Below are 18,741 nucleotides of genomic sequence, written 5' to 3'. Positions count from 1 at the left end.
AAATCTTCCCATCCCAAAGTCATTTATTGGGGTTGACTGGTCGTAGAATACGTAGATTAATTCGAATATAGGGCTTACGCGTTTTAATCTGGCTTTATTGAGTTCAAAACAGAGACATCGTCGCAGGCCGGACGAGGGATAACGGCGAGGCTCATAGAATCGCATAATAGTTCACCGATTCTTCTCCTTCCATCAATTGGCCATCGCGAACCATGTCGACTCCAAATGAATAGGAATTAGCCAATTTCTGTCAAATTAAATATGCATTAGAGATAAGTATGACTGAATGCCAGAATTCCGGTTCCAATCGAAGAGATCAGCAGTTCCAAAACGTGGGTTTTTAATGGTTCATAGAATTTTTACTGAGTCGGTCGTTAAGTTGATCTTTTTGTTTTTTGTTATCGTGGTCTTTTATCTTATACAGTTGCTATTGTGTTATGCGGTTTTTGGTTTTAGGTCTCATTTAGCACCCCTGATTTTCGCTAATTGGGTTGTGTTTAGTTTAAATACTGATTCATCTGTTTGTGGTACCTATAGGTACCTATAAATACGAAGCTATTTCACTTAACTGACTTGTTAAAATGGGGGCTTTTGGTTATTTACTAATAAGTTTGAAACATCACCATTGTTTTCACAGATATTTCCGGTAATGCTAACTGCAATATTGACAGCTTGCTTTTTAACGTGAGTCTATGTTTAATAGGTGATAGATTTATCAAAATAGACCATTTAGCGTTGTACATGAAGAATCATTGTGTTGTCATGTGTGTCGGAGGAGATTTGTTCCTTATTTACTGTTCCTGATTCAGTCAAGATGGATTGTCAATAATTATCACGTGCAAAATTGATTATTCTTGAAAATCAATGAATTCAAAACCATCAAAAACGGGTCTTTTGTTAAACAATATATACTTTTTTTTTTGAGCACACACATCTTCTATTCTTCACATCACTTACTTGTCCCAATAGGCTAATATTTGTCCACCAATTTTACTATTCACGACGACCCAAAAGTGCTATAGTTTCGCGAACCGTGAATACAAAATTTTCACAACGTTTGTAGTGAATTTTGTGGAAGCGTATCGTTCCATTTTTAGTAATAGCATAGGTTTATTACTTGTCAAATGCCAAAATATGACTGCTGCCCAGATAGCTAAGCTAATCAGAATGAAATGTCTCATTGGAAATGACTTTAGCTAATACATCTCTACAGAGTGAGTCTTTGATTTGTACATATATTTCTACAGTAGATTCTTCAGGTCAAAAGATACCTTTTTTTCCTTTTTCTCCTCCGATTCGGCCATTTTACATTTTGATATAATGAGCTATGCCACCCCTGGAAAACTGCATACTGACGTTTTTCCAAGCATAAGATCATTGCAACCTTCTACATGAGTTGGCGACCAATATTGAACATTCTGCTCTTCATGTCTATTTCATTTTCGATTATAATAACGAATTCAGTTTACAACAATCTATATTATCAGCTCTGATATTCATCTCCAATCATTTATTGTCTTTGTTTATATAATTTCGTCTAGAAGTTATCCATTTAAGTTTTCACTTTCATATAAAAAATTATATTCATCTGTGAACGTTCAAACCCATTTATAAAGTAACTGAAGTAGGTATTTTTCAATTGAATAAATTTATTCCATATACATAGGCGTAAAACTTTGCTTCCGCCTCCGAAATTCGAGAATTATCTATTGTAAAAAATTGGTTATACATTTATGATACAAAGTATCATCGCTGGCCACTACTTTCTCCAATCTTTCGGGCAGCGTACGAATCCCGCGTTGAAAAACTGGTCCTCTTTTGAATCAATCCAAGAATCGATCCAATTTTTTAATTCTTCATAAGAGCTGGTTAGTCAGGCTGCGTCCCATTGACCGAAATAAATGATGGTCTGAGGGGTGGGGGGAGAATAAAGATCGCTTGTGATTCTTTCAGTCAATTTTAACAACTCATAATACACTACGCCAAGCTGGTCCCACCAAATACTGAGCATGACCTTGAAACCCTGAACATTCGGTTTGGCCGTCGACATGGAAGCATGGCCGGGATATCTCCATGATGTTCTGCGCTTGGGATTGTCGTAGTTAACCCATCTTTCGACTTAAGTCACAATGCGATGCAGAAATCCTTTCCGTCTTTGCCTTGCAAGCAGCTGTTCACAAGCAAACAAACGCCATTCAACATCCCTCAGCTTCAACTCGTACGGCACCCATTTCCCTAGTTTCTGAATCATTCCAATGATATTCAGTCGTTTTGAATTGGCTTGTTGCGTCTCTTCCAATGATTCTGCCAATTCTTGTTGCGTTTGACACGAGTCTTGATCAAGTAATGCCTCCAATTCTGCATCTTTGAACACCTCTCTTCTGGTCTTCGATGTCAAAATCATCGTTCTCGAAGCGTTGAACCCCCCTCGTCACGTTCTCTCACTGATAACGGCCTCACCATATGTATTTGAGAGCATTCGATGAGTCTCAGCCGCAGATTTCTTCATATTAAAGCAGAAAATTGAAACCTCCCGCAAATGACGAAACTTTGGCTCGTAAGCTGACATGTTTAATCCAGAATAACTTCATGATGCAGACACAAATCGACTAATATTTCGATCGCGTTATGTTTACAAATACCTAAGCTTATTATATGACATCTACGACCTATTTATTTCGACTACCACTCACCGCTACAGCCACCTATTGCAAAACGGCGGAAGCAAAGTTGTACGCCTAATACAAATCTATGAGGTCCAAGAATTTTAATTTTTTCAGTTTCAGTTCAATCAATCGTATTTTTAAGTGGCTAAGCCGCGCCCCATTCGCCATTTTCAAGCTCAAGTTGAATGTATTGTCGTTACTGTGTTTCATTAAGTCACTGTATTGATAATCTACTGATGTGCCGACCTCACGGATTTCATTGAAATCTATCTTCAGAGAATACACATAGGTAGAGGTAACATTTGTCATTTTCAGGAAACAAATTTTGTCCCCAACATGAACTATCAAATTGCCGCTACTCCCTCTATCTATGTTTACTACTCTATGAATCTATCCAACGAACCAATTAGATATGCAATGATTTTACACGCTTCAATTCATGTTACGCTACTGGAATTTTCGAAGACGCGGTAAGTTGTCAATTCATCGTATGCGATTGGTCGGGATGCGGATGTGCGTATCTAAAAAAGAAACAGAGAGAATTTTCTGAAAAATGTTCAATAATTATTGAGACTTCAGTAAAGATACGTACCTTTTTTTAGGTTTCATCCATAACTAGTTTAATTTGAGATTTAGAATTTAATTTATCGGCGAGAATTGTGTCGGTATTCTCGCACCTCCCGTGGGATTGGAACAACAGAAACCTCTCTCGGGATTGAAAAATATCAAGAAGTATTTCCTTGAGATATAGAAGTTGGAATAGTACGTATGTTAAACCACTTTAGTTCCTGAAACGGAGAGAATACCTGCGCAATACCTGGCGCTATTACATCAACTTGGCTGAATGGGAATTGGAGTAGTATCTATACATGTACCTTAGTTAAGAGTGAAAAGGATCGATCTTTGTATATTTTAATTTTATTAAATTTGTAAAAACCTGGGTAGGAGTTTTGTTGCTAAATAAGCCAAACCACCCCTAGAAATCCGTGTTAGAATCTCATGGGCAATTGTAACGTTACACATTTTGGCGCAACAACGTGGGGTTTGAAAATTCTAGCAACTGCTCCTCTCATTTCTACCTTTTCAGTTCTATAACAATGGTTTATCTCAGTTTGATTTTTTTCTCTTTTTTTTCTCTCGTCTTTGATATTTTTCGTTGATGTCAGATTGACCACACGTGTCGTGGTTTTTTTTTTGGTAGCTGTATATTTAATTGTCCATTTTTTTTCTTGTTTATTCCGTGATAAAATCATGATAAAATGATTAATCCAGATTTCTTGAGAGGCTTGAAAGCGGCTGACCTTGGCAATTTCCATGTCAAACACATAACACACAACACACAAGTTTCGGAGCTACCTTTCTTTCAGAAGTCAGCGTGTCAAAATCAATGGTTCTCTGTCTGATCCTTTGCCTATATTCATAGGGGTGCCACAGGGGTCCCTCCTCTGCTTTTCATCATGTATACTCACATGTTTTGGAGGTTCCTCCAATTCTGTAATGCCCATTTTTATGCTGATGACACTCAGTTCTATCTCAGTTTTGATGCTGGTGATGTTGACGAAGGGGTCAGGAAGTTGAATCATGACCTTGCGACCATCCAGGAGATATCTAAGCAACACAACCTTTCGATTAACCCCAGTAAATCTTGTGCAATACTTTTCGGCAATGAGTCTGTATGTGATAGGTTAAGTGAGAATATCCATTTTTTCATTGGTGGTGATGAGATTCCTATTGTAAAGAGTGTTCGTAACCTGGGTTTGATAATCGACAATTCTTTTCGTTTCAGGTTACATATCGCAGGCTGTATTAGGCGCTCGCTGTATGCCTTGAGGCTTATCTATCCTATTTGAAAGACCTTTTAGTTTTTCCATTTATAGATTTTATAACAGATATATTTGTAATTCATTCATTTGTAGATTTGTCTGTATCATCTTTCAGAGCTAAAGTCTGGGATGTAGTTTAAAGGGATCAGTGCGGGCTCAGTAATCAGTAATTTTCTCTTTTTTTTTGTCATATGACTCACTTATAGTTAAATTTTGAAACTAGAAAGTTATTGAAATTTTTTCTTCAGGGTTTGAGTGGAAGAGCAGGGGTGTATGGCTTCATCACCATCTGAACTCCGCCCTGTGATTGATTTTTTCTGATGTTTTTTTTTGGAGTTGTAATGTTTTTTATTCTCTTCAATAAAGGCATTATTATTATTATAAAACTAGATCTGACCCATGATGATATTTCTACCGACTAAGACAAAACTAATGACAATAATGAATAATTCCCTTTTACCTTTAACCTTTACCAAAGTCACCAAAAATCCATTCTACCCTCGACCTCGTCCAAAGTCGAACCTCAAACAACCTTCCTGAATCAAAAAGAACCGCCACAATTCTCTCAGCATTAATCGCCGTCATTTCCGAAGGTATTAAACCGACCCACGTGACCCGGCTTCAAAGCGCGACAAAAAGTGTATCGCGTTTTCCAACCCCCCACCACTCCCCCTCCACGCCGATAATACCACTAATCAAGGGCCACAATTTAAAGCTCCCCCGCCCGTTCGTTCCCCTCTCGCCCGCCAGAGCGCAGCACTTAAAGGGAGTTAAAAATTGAATAACTCTGATTGTCGAGGATCGGGCCGGAAGCGTCTCTTGGGCCGGCTATTAGGTTGCAAACGCTCAAAGAAGCGCTAATGTCCTAGTAATGGCGTTCATTGTCCCGCAATCCTTCAATCATTTTCTCAATGCAATAAGCTCTTTATGCTTTCTGCCACTTCCGCGCCATCTGAACGCGGCCGGCTGAATTGCGTCGCTGTGGAAAAAGATGAATCCGAGCGCGGCCTGAATGAACCGGTAAGCCTGTGATCAAAGCCGCTGCATGCGAAATTGGGCCGCAAGTGCGACGATTGTCCGATGATGGCCAATTCGCGAGGATTTCGAATGGATATGCACGAACTGTGCTCTTTCTCTCTCTTTTTTTTTCGATCCGCGTGGGGTTTTTGGGTGGGGGTTTGGTTGAGGCGGTTGGAGAAGGGGAGGGGAGACGTGTAACTGGACGTTGGAATGTGGCTTGGTGACGTATGATGAGTCGGAAGGGGTAATTTGAGGTTATGCTTGAATTGAGGATGATCAAGCTTCTCTCTCACCAAAGATACTAGTATTATCATTATTATAAAGAATCACAAAATGAAAGGAACATGAATGAGTGAAAATAAACACAAAAATTCATTGAAAATTTCTTTTGCTTGCTGACCTAACCTAAGCTAACCTAACCTTCTCCCTCACCAAAGATATTAGCATTTTCATTGTTATGAAGATACAAAATTGAGTAAAAAAACCATGGAACTCTTGATGAATTGCAAGATGAAACCTGAATGAGTGAAAATGAATACAAAAATTAATTAAAAATTTCTTTTTCTTCCTAACCAAACCTAATCTTTTCCCTCGCCAGAGATATCTTAAGGAATTACGAAGAAGATGCTAGAAACATGAATGAGATAAAATGAGTGGAAATAAAGACAAAAATTCATTAAAAACTTCTCCTTCTTACTAACCTAACCTAACCTTCTTCTCCGCCGAAGATACTAGCATTATCATTATCATGGAAATAATTGAGTATAAAACAATGAAACTCTTAAAGAATTACAAGATGAAAGAAAACTGAATGATTAAAAATTAACACAAAAACTCATTAAAAACTTCTTCTTCTTCTTCCTAACCTAACCTTTTTCCTCGCAAAAGGTACTAGCATTATCATTATCATGAAGATAATTGAGTATAAAACAATGAAACTCTTAAAGATTTACAAGATGAAAGAAAACTGAATGAGTGAAAATAATCAGAAATATTGATTGAAAACCTCTTCTTCTTCTTCCTAACCTAACCTTCTTCCTCACCAAAGATACTAGCATTATCATGAAGATACAAAATTGAGTATAAAAATTGAAACTCTTAAAGAATTACAAGATAAAAGAAACCTGAATGAGTGAAAATAAACACAAAAATTAATTGAACTTCTTCTTCTTCCTTCTCCATATCAGACGAAATAGCTTATTCATTCTTCAAACCTTTGCCTAGTAGTAGTGTGTGCTCCATCTTTTTCTAGGCCTACCCGGATCTCTGTGGCCCAGTAGTAATTTGTCATGTGCCATTCCTACAATTCTTGCTCACTCCTAGGTACTAATGCCACTCTGTTGTAATTAGCTGATGTTCAACGAGGAAGTAATGAAGCCTTGGGTTCCACTTGCCTCAATAAAGAACCACGCACTTCTCAAGGTTCAGTGGAAGCTCCCAATTCTTGGACCAGCCGGAGAGAATATTCAGGTCCACCTGGAACAGATCATAATCAGGGATAGGGTTGATAAAAACCTTCATCTCGTCCACAAATTGGAAGCAAGGTGACCTCAAACTTCGGGGTAAATCGTCAGTGCAGACGAAGAAGAGGAGAGGATCCAGAACTGACCCCTAAAGAACAACGCTGCCCACAGGTCTAGGCGAAGAAAAACTGTTTAACACCCTAATAGAGAAACTCCTTTCCTGAAGAAAAGCTTCCATGAAGAATATGGTCGAAAAGTTAAAGTCGTGAGACAAGTAAATGGAAGTGAGCCCTCTATCCTGTAAACCAAGACACTCACTGACTATACTTGCGCCGAAGAGTGTCTCCCCAAAGGAATGCGTATTTACATCACTACGGCTGGCTACGCTGAGGTCCCTGAAATCATTTAGCCAAGGGGGTCTACTGACATGAGAGTGCGTAATACCATAAAGTAACTGGCCAGAGGCAATAAAGAAACTCTATTATGGATACCAAAGCATTGTGGTATTGAAGGAAATGAAAAACCCGAACAGAAAGGACATCAAGGTTGACACCTGTTGGTCCTGGCCCTTCTGTGGGCTTAGAATATACTAATACAAGACAGCGGTTGAACAATGGGAGAGGTACAATACGAAAACCCTCTGGAGGAATACTCTGGGTCTTGCTCATGCAAAGAAATTTGTGGTGCTCTTACCGACCTATACCAGAAAGCTCCTGGAGCCACCATAGGCTGAGGTTCGAGTAATATAATGGTGGGACTGCTGATATGACTCTGTCGGTGCAAATACCTATTATACCGCATGGGTAAATCACCAGATGAGAACTGTAGACTCTGTGAAAAAGAGGTAGTAGTAGTAGTAGTATAAGTGGTAGTAATAGTAGTAGTTTAGTCGTAGTAGTGAAAGTAGTAGTAGTAGTAGAAGTGGTAGTAGTAGTAGTAGTAGTAGTAGTAGTAGTGGAAGTAGTCGTAGTAGTGAAAGTAGTAGTAAGAGTATTAGTAGTAGTAGTAGTAGTAATAGTAGTAGTAATAGTAGTAGTAATAGTAGTAGTAGTAATAGTAGTAGTGATAGTAGTAGTAGTAGTAGTAATTTTTATTTTCCATAAGTTACATCGATCATCACAATTAATGATGTATATGGAATTATCAGCCAGGTAGAAACAGACGAACTCATTGTGTGAAAATTCCCGGACCTGACTGTCCTAAGAACCACTCATACGGGAAAGTCAGTTCTGGATACTCACGAAGTAATAGCCAAAGCTCCTAAGAATGTCGTCGGTTTCGTTAACATTGTCGACGGCTTCCCTGGGTTTATCTGAATAGGTAGGGTTGAGAATAAAAGATCAACTTTGTCTCAGTTCCCAGTAGGCTAACAGAGCCATAACGACCCCGATTCAGTGAAATAATAATAATATTCCACTGATCTATATTCTGCAGCAAATAGGCCATAACAGAGTGACCAGGTAAAAATCCATGCTGAGTGTCAAGAGGAATGTTTCTCACAAGTAACAATTTGCTCATATGATTCGCTATCAAACGTTCACACACCATCGTGGCAACAGAAGCCAAGCTTATATGAGACTACAGCAGTAATACCGTCCTTGAAGCAAGAAGTTGGTTCATCACAGATTCAGATCCCACCAAAGGTTCCCCTGATTAATGGTGTAGATGTAGATGTCTTTGTTTTGAAGAAGGAGCGGACATACTTGAAGAATTGTTTCCTCGACGACGGTCATATTTCTGTATCTTAAACTTCTCTCACATCCCAAAATCACCTCTAATAACCTCAATCCGACTAAATCCAACTCCCAACCCACCCCAAATTTCATATCTACTTCAGTTTATTCACCTAATCTCAACCTCTTATCAACCCGCAATACCCCCGGCTTGTATATCTAAGATTTCGATGATCCCTCCTTATTGAAACTGTTGATACGTCACATCTCCCCCCTAATCCATTCCGAATGACAAAATTCGAATATAAGTGACAGCGCGAGGGATAGGTGTCGCCCCTGTGCAAACAAGAAGAGGTTATGAAACGGTGCATGAATGCCTTTCGGAATGGGGCCGCATTTCATAAAAAAGGATTGGGACACCACCGGGATTGAATCGAAGGAATTAATCCTACGCGAGCGTAATCGTCGCCCGGTTCTCTACTCGATCGGATCGATAGTTGCGATATTGAAAACGGAGTTTTGCCGCACGGCTCGAGTTAATGAAGGACCGCTTCGACGTATCTGGAATTGCTAGCCGGAAATGCGACGTTTAGATCGTAATCGTTTTGCGATTTGTATCGGTCTTTTCCGCGCGCGTATTATCTGTTATCCGCTATACTAGACAGGGGTGGTATGGGCGGTGCGACCGCAACCGGCGCTGAGGCAGCGAAGTCAGGGCCGTAGCTAGCCAAACTGCCCCCTTGACTGAGACTATTTGCCGCCTTAGACAGAGACTATTTGCCGCCCTAGACCGTGACTATTTGCCGCTCTAGATAGAGACTATTTGCCGTCCTAGACAGTGACTATTTGCCGCTCTAGATAGAGACTATTTGCCGCCCTATACATAAAATATTTGCCGCTCTAGTCAGAGACTATTTGCCGCCTTAGACAGAGACTATTTGCCGCTCTAGATAGATACTATTTGCCGTCCTAGACAGTGACTATTTGCCGCTCTAGATAGAGACTATTTGCCGCCCTATACATAAAATATTTGCCGCTCTAGTCAGAGGCTATTTGCCGCGCTAGACAGAGACTATTTGCCGCCCTAGACCGAGACTATTTGCCGCCCTTACAGAAGCTTACTCTGCAGAATGCTAAAAATAAATATTGGATAATCGGGGTCTAGGGCCTGCTTTAGCGTTCCTGCCGTCCCAGCAAAAATACAAGTCGGCACCCTTGCTGGTTTGGGGTTTTGTACTAGCAAAAGAGCTGAGGGGTTTGGTTATATTGGTGAAGTTGTATTCATAGGTTTAGTGTGGAAAACTCCACGAATTTTTTTATGAAAAGTATTTAGGAAAGAAAAATTTTATTTCAAGTGTAATTATTTATCATCATATCAATTTAAATCACATAGATGATTCAGGAAACGTGAAATATATGTAATAAACAACGTGCTCAACTGAATTCTTTTGAATGAATGATGAAATATATCGATTGAATTCAGGTTTCAGATTCTTCTGCTAAGTTTCGACTTCATAAAAAGTTCGAACATTTCGTTTTTTTTTGTTATGATCAAATGAAACAATTGGATAGATTTTGCAAACTTTCTCGATGCAAAAATGTTTTAGATTTGTGAATTGATAAAAAAATTAATATTTAACTCATTCTTCCAGGAATCCAGATTTCTCGGAAAAATTAGATAATGCCGCTAAAGTTTTAACTTTATAAAAAAGGTCGAATATTTTGTTTTATTTTTCTTTGAGATTATCGAGTAAAACAATCGGTAAACCCAATTTATATAATTGTATTGTACGGATTCCCGAGCATTTTAAAAATTATTCATTTTAGGCACAACTTGTAGGCAAAAATGAAGACTTCTCACAAGGCTATCCGTATGTCATTTGAAAAAATGGACTCATTGACATTTTTTGAAGGTCATTTTTTTGTCTTTCAGGTCAACTGGAGAGAGATCCCTAAGTTTTCAGGAATTCAACAAAAAATATATCGTACAATTATCTCGAACGGTTTTCAAGATATGATCTTTAGTTTAAACCATTATAACCAAGAAATTATTTGAAAAAATGGCCTGATGGCAAGTGGAGAAATTTGAAATCAGAATGTCATGGATTAATGAGTAGGTATGATATGAAAATTGGGCATTCCCAATTAAAAAACATGTTTCACAACTTGTTGACTTTGAAATAATTTAAGCTTTTCGCTAAGTGCTGCCGATTCCGTAAAAATTTGAAGCCCAAGCAAATTATTACAATTCCCACAATTTCTTTATTTTTCCTGTAGTGATAAATCAATAGAAAATTTGATAGAAATCGCAATTGTTGGAATTGTTGGTTGCTATGGAAACCATGATAATTATAGTTTGACCACTTATGGAATATCTTACAATTTTTTGGAAAAATATCGGAAATATTTATATTATGGACCATTGTTCTATCGCTATCATTATAGCGACTTAGAAGTACCTACTCCTCCAGAAATAAGGAAGGTGGCAAAAATTTTGATTGTCAGAAAATGTCAAATGTTTTATTCGCATTGAGAATAATCACTCTGCTGCCTAGGCAGGAAAAGTAATACTTTGCTAATTGATACGTGTCTGCAAATCAATATTTGCTATCAATCGGAGAAAAACATATATATTTATTACTCTGAGGAGGGTCTCGAAGTCATGAATCTATTATATGTTTACCATTACTTTTTCTATCAGGAATTACAAGGTTTAGTTTTCAAAATGACAGAATTGACACAATTCTCAGTTTAAAATCCGAAAAACGCTGACATATGGCAAAACGATAGCCGGCAGTTCCTCTGAAAAGAGATGAGACATCAACTTGACGCTGAACTCAAAGGAGTGATACTTGTTCATCATAAAAAGTCGCAAATTAACCAGATGAAAGAACCTGATTCTGATTTGAGCCATTTCAATAGCCCAGAATGAAAGAATGAGCGGCTCAATGCACACAAAGTATCTGATAAGAGCAATAGTAAAGAAATGATTGTGAGGAAATGGTGTGGAACGCTGAAAGGAAGGAAACAGTCCTGAACAAAGGGACCTTAAACGCTTCCTGGCTCTTCACTGGACTTAATAGCTGTGTCGATTTTTACATCGTTTAATAATCAATAAGAACCCGATTGAATTGGTTTTTTAACGCATTTATGGTATAGGACGTGTGGGTTGTGGTCCTTATATTGTGACTAAAGTAGTTCACGGCCAAGGACAAATTAGGGAAAAAAAAGAACGGGATAAAAAGACTTATTCAATTTATTTTCAACACACTAAAAATGTGTGAAGAAGATGATATTTAGATCTAATCGGTTTTTAAGGGTCGCTGGACACTTTGGTCGTTGCGGCTCGGTCGCAGGTACTTGTTCGCCGGTCTCGGGAACAGATGTAAAAATCTTTACTCTTCTCGTTGTCGGTGCGAGTGTTGTACATATGTTGTAGTTGTAGGTTGGAGTGAACTCGAAAATTATTCTCCCTGAAATGCCGATTTTTATGGGCATTCAGGCCGTTTTCGATTCCACCGTTAGTAAGACCTTTTTACAGATCCCTTAGGGGTGTGGCTTCGGTAATTCTTCGGTTGTTGTTGAGAATGTTATTACGAATCGAAATGCATGAAAAAATATAGGGTGTTCCATTGAAAAAAATATCATTTTATGAAATATTATGACAACGCGACTGTCAATTTTTGTTTTGTTTTCGGTATCGAGAAGGACACTAAAAATGCTACTATAAATAATAACGGAGTTGGCAATGGTGCCGACTTAATTTGGAACACCCTGAATACTCAAAATAGGCAAAGATGTAAATTTCCCAAATGCACTTCACTTGTTTCCATAAAATGCTTTGAATATGGTCTTATGCCTCAAAAAGAATAATAACTCTTTTTACAAATTTCATACACTACGAGTTTTTTGCTGTGTTGCAAATATGATACAACCTTTTTTGCTCCAATAAATTATTATTTCCTATGTTCCTTTTCAAATAAGCCTTTACCAAACTTTCAGTATTTTTTGCAAGTTGCAGGAAAAATTGCGAATTGAAGAGTTATTTTTAAAAATTTTTCACTATTTATTTTTCATTTTTTCGATGTCATCTTTATTATCCTAGATTCCTAAAAGAGAGATGATCTGATTAATATCAGATATCAGTTTCGCTCAATAGCGAAACTGAGGTTAATAATAACCAAGAAAAATCATAGGAAATCTTGGAAACTCATGGGAAGTAATTAAATTTGGGGTACCTGTTCGGCCCTCGGCTGCATTTCATATACATACCTATCAGAATAGATGTCATCAAAAATTACCATCAAGTTTTCCAAAAGATAGATTAAGAGCCAGTTCCATAAACGAAAGTAAAGTGTCGTTATCCGTAAGAAATCTTCATTACAAATGAAAAGTTTTTCATAAACCAATTTTCAGGTTAGAAAAACGTTTGAAGTGTCCTTCCTCATAAAGTCCCGATATTGGCTCTTTATGGCAAGAAAGGGATCCTTTTCTTCACGCATGCTCTATTACTAATATTGGCACCATAGTCCATTAAATTACTGATGAAAATAAAAAGATATTATCTTCCAAATCACTTGGATCAATTTCTCATGAAAATTCCTTTTTTCCTTCTTAAACTTCCATTGAAACATTTTTGTCTTCATAAAACGAATGGAGATTTTAGAAGTGATTCCTCTTTGGAAATATACTTGCTACTAGTTTAGGAATCTAGATCAAACTATTTTTCTTTTATATCTTTTCATTTTTGTAGAGGAATTAGGTATCAGTTTTTTCATACTTCTGAAATAACTAGAATGATATTAGATAAACGTAACATAATTTAAACTAACCTCTACAAATCTTTGGGTTAAATGAAGTTCTCTCATGATCATTATTCCTCACGTTTCACACTAAATGAGACATTTGATATTTGCTATCATTTCTCAAATACCTATTCTTATCAAACTCTTCTCACACTAATAATCCATATCTTTCGTTTTTTCTCGAGCTACTTTTTCTTATTGTAATATGAATTGTGGAAACCAACTACATAGCAATGAATTTGTGAATTTCTTGCAGTAAATAATTAATGATAATAAAGTCCATACCTTCAGAATTTTTTCGTATTTTCATTGAAAAATATGGAAAAATTGAAAACAAAATCAACTCAAAACTTCTAAGTATAGTTGAAAAAAGCATAAATTTCTAACGCCTCTTCAGCAGGCAAGACAGTAAAAGTGTATATTATGAATATTGATTATGTTTTACTAATGATTTCATTTCATTTAGCCACGAAGGGCGCCACATGCATATATCAAAGAAATAACATAACAGCTGAATCTCAAGATGCTCTGTACCGTTCGTTTATTTCAGATAAATCTTGAATATTTGTAAAATCTGTGGTCACGTGACTAAAATATCCGTCCGCTCTCGGATGCTATAGGCATCTGAAAATAAGAATGCAGCGCCAAGGTGAGCAGACGTAGAACTATAAATGTTGACATTGGAGTGTTTTGTTGTATTAGTTGTGTTTTTTTTGCTTGACTAATAAATCATCAAAAATAATGGGAATTCAATTGAAAATATTTCACTTATGAAATGTATTTACTTTGAAAATATACATATACGGCATATTCTAAAATAATTAAAATGTTATAGAGAAGTATCATCAGTGTGCCCTGAAAAAAAATATATAGAATTTCAGAGTACATGTCCAAATATTTCTGAGGAATTTTTCCAATATTGTATAAAGGTACTTTAAATTTGAAGACAATGTTTCTTTGGCACAATTCTTGTGGAATGCCAAATAAAACAGATAATGTCACAGATGAAAGATCACATTTCAATTTTGTTTTGTTCTTGTTAGCGCTTATGTTGATTCGCCTATAGGCGAATCAAGATAAGCGCTATGCTACCTGGTGACAATCAGAGTAACTAGAAATGTTGACATGGTTTGCCTCAGAGGTAGTCATTCCTCTGAGGTTCTAGCATTCTGCTTTGTTTTTGTGTGATATTCTACAAATATTTATATATTTTTTGAATCATTTCAATAGTTATGAGTCGTTCGAATCGCTATTGTTCAGTTCCTCAGTGTTCTTCCTGGGAAAAAAAAGGTCAAATATCAAGTTCCATGCTTTCCCCTCAAACTGGTAATAAATATCGTGTTTGGATGGAAGGGAAATTGGGGAGTAAAGTGCTGACGGATCGACAACAAGCTTGGCAACTGAAATTCAAAATCGATAAACCAGTGACAAGAAATATGAAAGTATGTTCCCTGCATTTTATCGATGATGATTATTTTTATCGAGGTAAGCACTGTTAGCACATGAAATTTTAGATTATATTTATGGGGATAATAAGAATAATAATAATCGTTTACAGATTCCAGTTCTACACAGGAAGAATGTTTGAAAAAGACTGATGTGCCTTCCAGAAATCTTCCTGTTGTATCCACTACCACAAAGAAAGAACCTGAATGTTCTAGTAGTAGATCTGAAAGATTGAATCAAAGAAATATCAACAAAGAAAAACTTATTGCTGAAGAATGCTCTTGTGAAGAAATCGAACCTACTCTACAATCTACTTCCCAAGATGAAATCGAAGCTGCACAAGGTCTATTACAGCTTCTTCAGGGCCAGCCTGATTATAATGGGCCTAAAACTATCAAGGATTCCGAAGTGCAAGTGAATACTCCTGAAGTATCTTCTTTGTGTGATCTGATAACAACAGATAGTGCTCTGAACAGTTTTACTGGTCTCAATAATATGAAACTATAAGATACAATAGTAGAAGCAGTACAATCTATTTACAGTGATCAAAGATCAGATCGTTTAACAATCAAGCAGTGTATTGTTTTAGTTTTAACAAAATTGAAATGTGATCTTTCATATGTGACATTATCTGTTTTATTTGGCATTTCACAAGAATTGTGCCAAAGATACATTGTCTTCAAATCTAAGGTACCTTTACACAATATTGGAAAAATTCCTCAGAAATATTTGGACATGTATTCTGAAATTCTATATATTTTTTTTCAGGGCACACTGATGATACTTCTCTATCACATTCTAATTATTTTAAAATAGTCGTATAATTTGCCGAATATATTTTCGAAATGAATACATTTCATAAGTGAAATATTTCCAATTGAATTCTCATTATTTTTTGATGGTTCATTAGTCAAGCAATAATTTAATTCGATAAATAGGTATCGATATGAGTAGTTTCAAGTAACCTAGTTATTTAAATTTATTTTTAGAAACATTTTATGTAAAAAGAGTTATCTCTTAATAAATAAATAAAAATGGATATGCAACTTTCTGTAGTATTCCTAAAAATATTCAATACATTAGCATTTGTAATATTTTGTTGGGACTGTATAATTGAAGGGTAATGTGAAATGATCAATTCGGATAAGTAAAAAACCTTTCAACTAAAGTTTATTAGTCGTGCAAATAACATGTAATATTTTTATTATGTGACCAGCATTTAAAACTTCTTCACCTTCATAAACACTTCTAGAAGTGTTTGTACCTTTAAGATACCCCAAGTATTCTACTCAGTCTTGCCATTTGGACCTGAAAAAGGTACTATTAGAATCCTGTAGTATAATAATGTTGATTGAACCGTTCACATATTATATGCACACGATTGTTATTCGTCATTTTTCGAAGTCTTCCATCCTTGCATAACATTCAATATCACTAGACTGAACTGAAACAAATGATGATATCTACCACCTTTACCTAAAATTTATTTATTTATTTATATTTTTCGCTTCGACACCTAGGTCATTAGCGATTTTACCTAAAATGAAAATAAAATATACACAGTAACACACTTGTTCACTATAGAAGTCTGAAAAGTTTTTATATTTATTGTAAAATCGAATTTTAATAACGCAAATACACACATAACTAATACAACAAAACACTCCAATATCAACATTTATAGTACTACGTTTGCTCACCTTGGCGCTGCATTCTTAATCTCAGATGCCTATTCCCGATTCAAGGGTAGGCAGCGCCCTCTTCAGCATGCTTTTTCAGCTAAAGGTAAGATATTGTAAACAAAAATATTTTGAGTGTTATTTGTGAAGAAAGAAATATGATGGACAAAGAAAATAGTGTATTCCTCAGTTTAACTGAATATTTCCGGTATTTGAAAGCAACTCCAAATAATAGGAATGTGATAGAAGGTGAATTCATTCTAATTTAAGAATAATCGTCCATTATCTAAAAAACAAACATTTTAGGAGAAGTGGTCTTGAATGCATGTAATTATGTGTGGGAATATAGGTAAAAGTATTAGTGTTATGCTTAGAATTGTTCGGCTTATGCTTGCAGACTTCAGCCCTTTCAGCAGATCCTCATGAAATCAGAGGAAAAATAATAACAACTAAAGAAACTGCAACAATATCAGCTTTCAGCTGTTCTTGTAAGGCTGGATTAGGAGGCAGATGTAAACATATATCAGCTCTACTCTTACATTTTACCAGGTTGTATAATTTTTATTTATTTTATGTCTGAATCAGGACTTCCAATTGAACAATAATATAGACACAATATAATTGTTGGTTTTTTGCTTTTCCTTTGGTTTTTATCATTTCAGACCTCCTCAAATTGGAAAATATTTCAAGCACTGATATCAAATGCTGGTGGAAAAACGAAAAAAAAGAGACTGGAAATAAATATAAAGCACTACCTCTTCTAAAAATACCCTGCCTTAAGGACAAAGTCCCAAAAAGACCCTTGATAACATCTCAAGATGAAGAAGAGAAGATATTAGAAATATTTTAATTGCCAGATTGCCTTCATCGAGCATTGCAATTCATAAGTAGGTAATAACTTTCATGTCGTATGTAATACTGTAATGAGTGATTTTCAGGACTAGGTTATGTAAGGTTCCGAATGTGGAAGGATCTTGCATGAAAATATATGGAACCATTATCAGAAATGCAGAAAATTCCATTTTCATGCAGAATTTTTACAATTTTGGGTCTGAAATTAATTTTAGATGCACTCAATGTATCAGAAAATACAATAAGTTAACTATGTTTGACAGTATTGATATATGTGTATCGACAATGCAAGATAGAGGTCAATGGGAAGAAGAAAGGAAGTATAGAGTTACTGGCTCATGATGCTACGACTTATATACTTTTTCGAAAAATGATTGGAAAGAGAAATGTAGTAAATATTTTTTTCCCAAGCATTTTTCGAATATCTATACAAAACATAGCATTAAATGCGAGCCAATGGCCCGAAAAGGTTTCAGGGTTTTCTATACAAAAAATAGGTCTTGTGATATGTAGAAGTGAACCATGGCTGGCATATTCTGCTGACGGAATTTTGTTGAAGAATGGCAAGCCCTATGGTCTTTTAGAAATAAAGTGTCCATTCAAAGGTAACAAATTCTTCATCAACATCTTGAAAATAATATTAAAAAAAATATATCTTTATATTTCAGCAAAGCAAGCCTCTGACTTGGGGAATTGTAAATATATTATAAAAGAGAATAATAATTATGAACTGAAAAAAAACATAAATACTTTGCACAGGTGCAGGTGGGAATTGCAATCCTAAATTTAGACATTTGCCACTTTATTATTTATTTTTCAAGCAAAAAATTCATTCATTGAAATTAAGGTGCCCTTTGATGAAGAATACACATATAATATGTTAACTTCTTTGAAAAAAAACTATATTGAGAAAATGTTACACCATATTTGTAATGAATAATTGAAAAATTAATATATTTTTTGAAATAAAATTCCAGTTATTCTATTTCCACTTATTAAATGAAACGGGTTCTCTGTTGCATCCATAAACACAACAAAACACCTTTGATTTCGTTATTTTAGGGCAGTAATCACTATCCATAATGTTGAAATAAATATTAGATAAATGATGAAACTCTAGAACACAACTCTTATAACTCCTCGAACACTAAAATATAAAAATTTAAAATGCAGAAATGCACGCCGTCAAAGCTTTCACTCCTACCGTACCTTAAGCCGATATTACAGTTTCTTCCGATAGGTGGCTTGGAGATGAACTTGAATCGCTAATAGGTCTATGGTTGAACCAGTCCTTAGCGCGTTGGGCATCTAGAG

At 36.0% G+C, this 18,741-nt stretch overlaps 1 protein-coding gene and 2 long non-coding RNA genes across 5 annotated transcripts; 2 read left to right on the top strand and 1 right to left on the bottom strand.

Annotated features, from left to right (window-relative positions):
• The first annotated feature begins 14,884 nt into the window (after positions 1-14,884).
• Positions 14,885-15,417, top strand: LOC123688696. Its single transcript, XM_045627325.1, has 2 exons — positions 14,885-14,935; positions 15,009-15,417. Exons 1-2 carry the CDS (start codon positions 14,887-14,889, stop codon positions 15,401-15,403), a joined length of 444 nt encoding a protein of 147 aa, XP_045483281.1. The 5' UTR covers positions 14,885-14,886; the 3' UTR covers positions 15,404-15,417.
• Positions 15,418-16,879: 1,462 nt separating this feature from the next.
• Positions 16,880-18,398, top strand: LOC123678564. 3 transcript variants are annotated; one of them, XR_006747268.1, is made up of 4 exons: positions 16,880-16,924; positions 16,980-17,462; positions 17,514-18,032; positions 18,096-18,398. It is a non-coding gene; the product is annotated as an uncharacterized LOC123678564 (long non-coding RNA). The 3 variants fall into 3 exon arrangements; XR_006747269.1 differs by having other exon boundaries at positions 16,892-16,902; XR_006747267.1 differs by lacking the exon at positions 16,880-16,924 and having other exon boundaries at positions 16,931-17,462.
• LOC123678569 lies at positions 18,303-18,724 on the bottom strand. The gene is made up of 2 exons (XR_006747270.1): positions 18,637-18,724; positions 18,303-18,574 (listed from the first exon to the last, which is right to left on the bottom strand). It is a non-coding gene; the product is annotated as an uncharacterized LOC123678569 (long non-coding RNA).
• Positions 18,725-18,741: the final 17 nt, after the last annotated feature.

Source organism: Harmonia axyridis, chromosome 1, assembly GCF_914767665.1.
Source record: "Harmonia axyridis chromosome 1, icHarAxyr1.1, whole genome shotgun sequence".
In the NCBI taxonomy this organism is placed as follows: Eukaryota; Metazoa; Arthropoda; class Insecta; order Coleoptera; family Coccinellidae; genus Harmonia; species Harmonia axyridis.
This window is presented reverse-complemented; position numbering and strand designations above follow the sequence as displayed.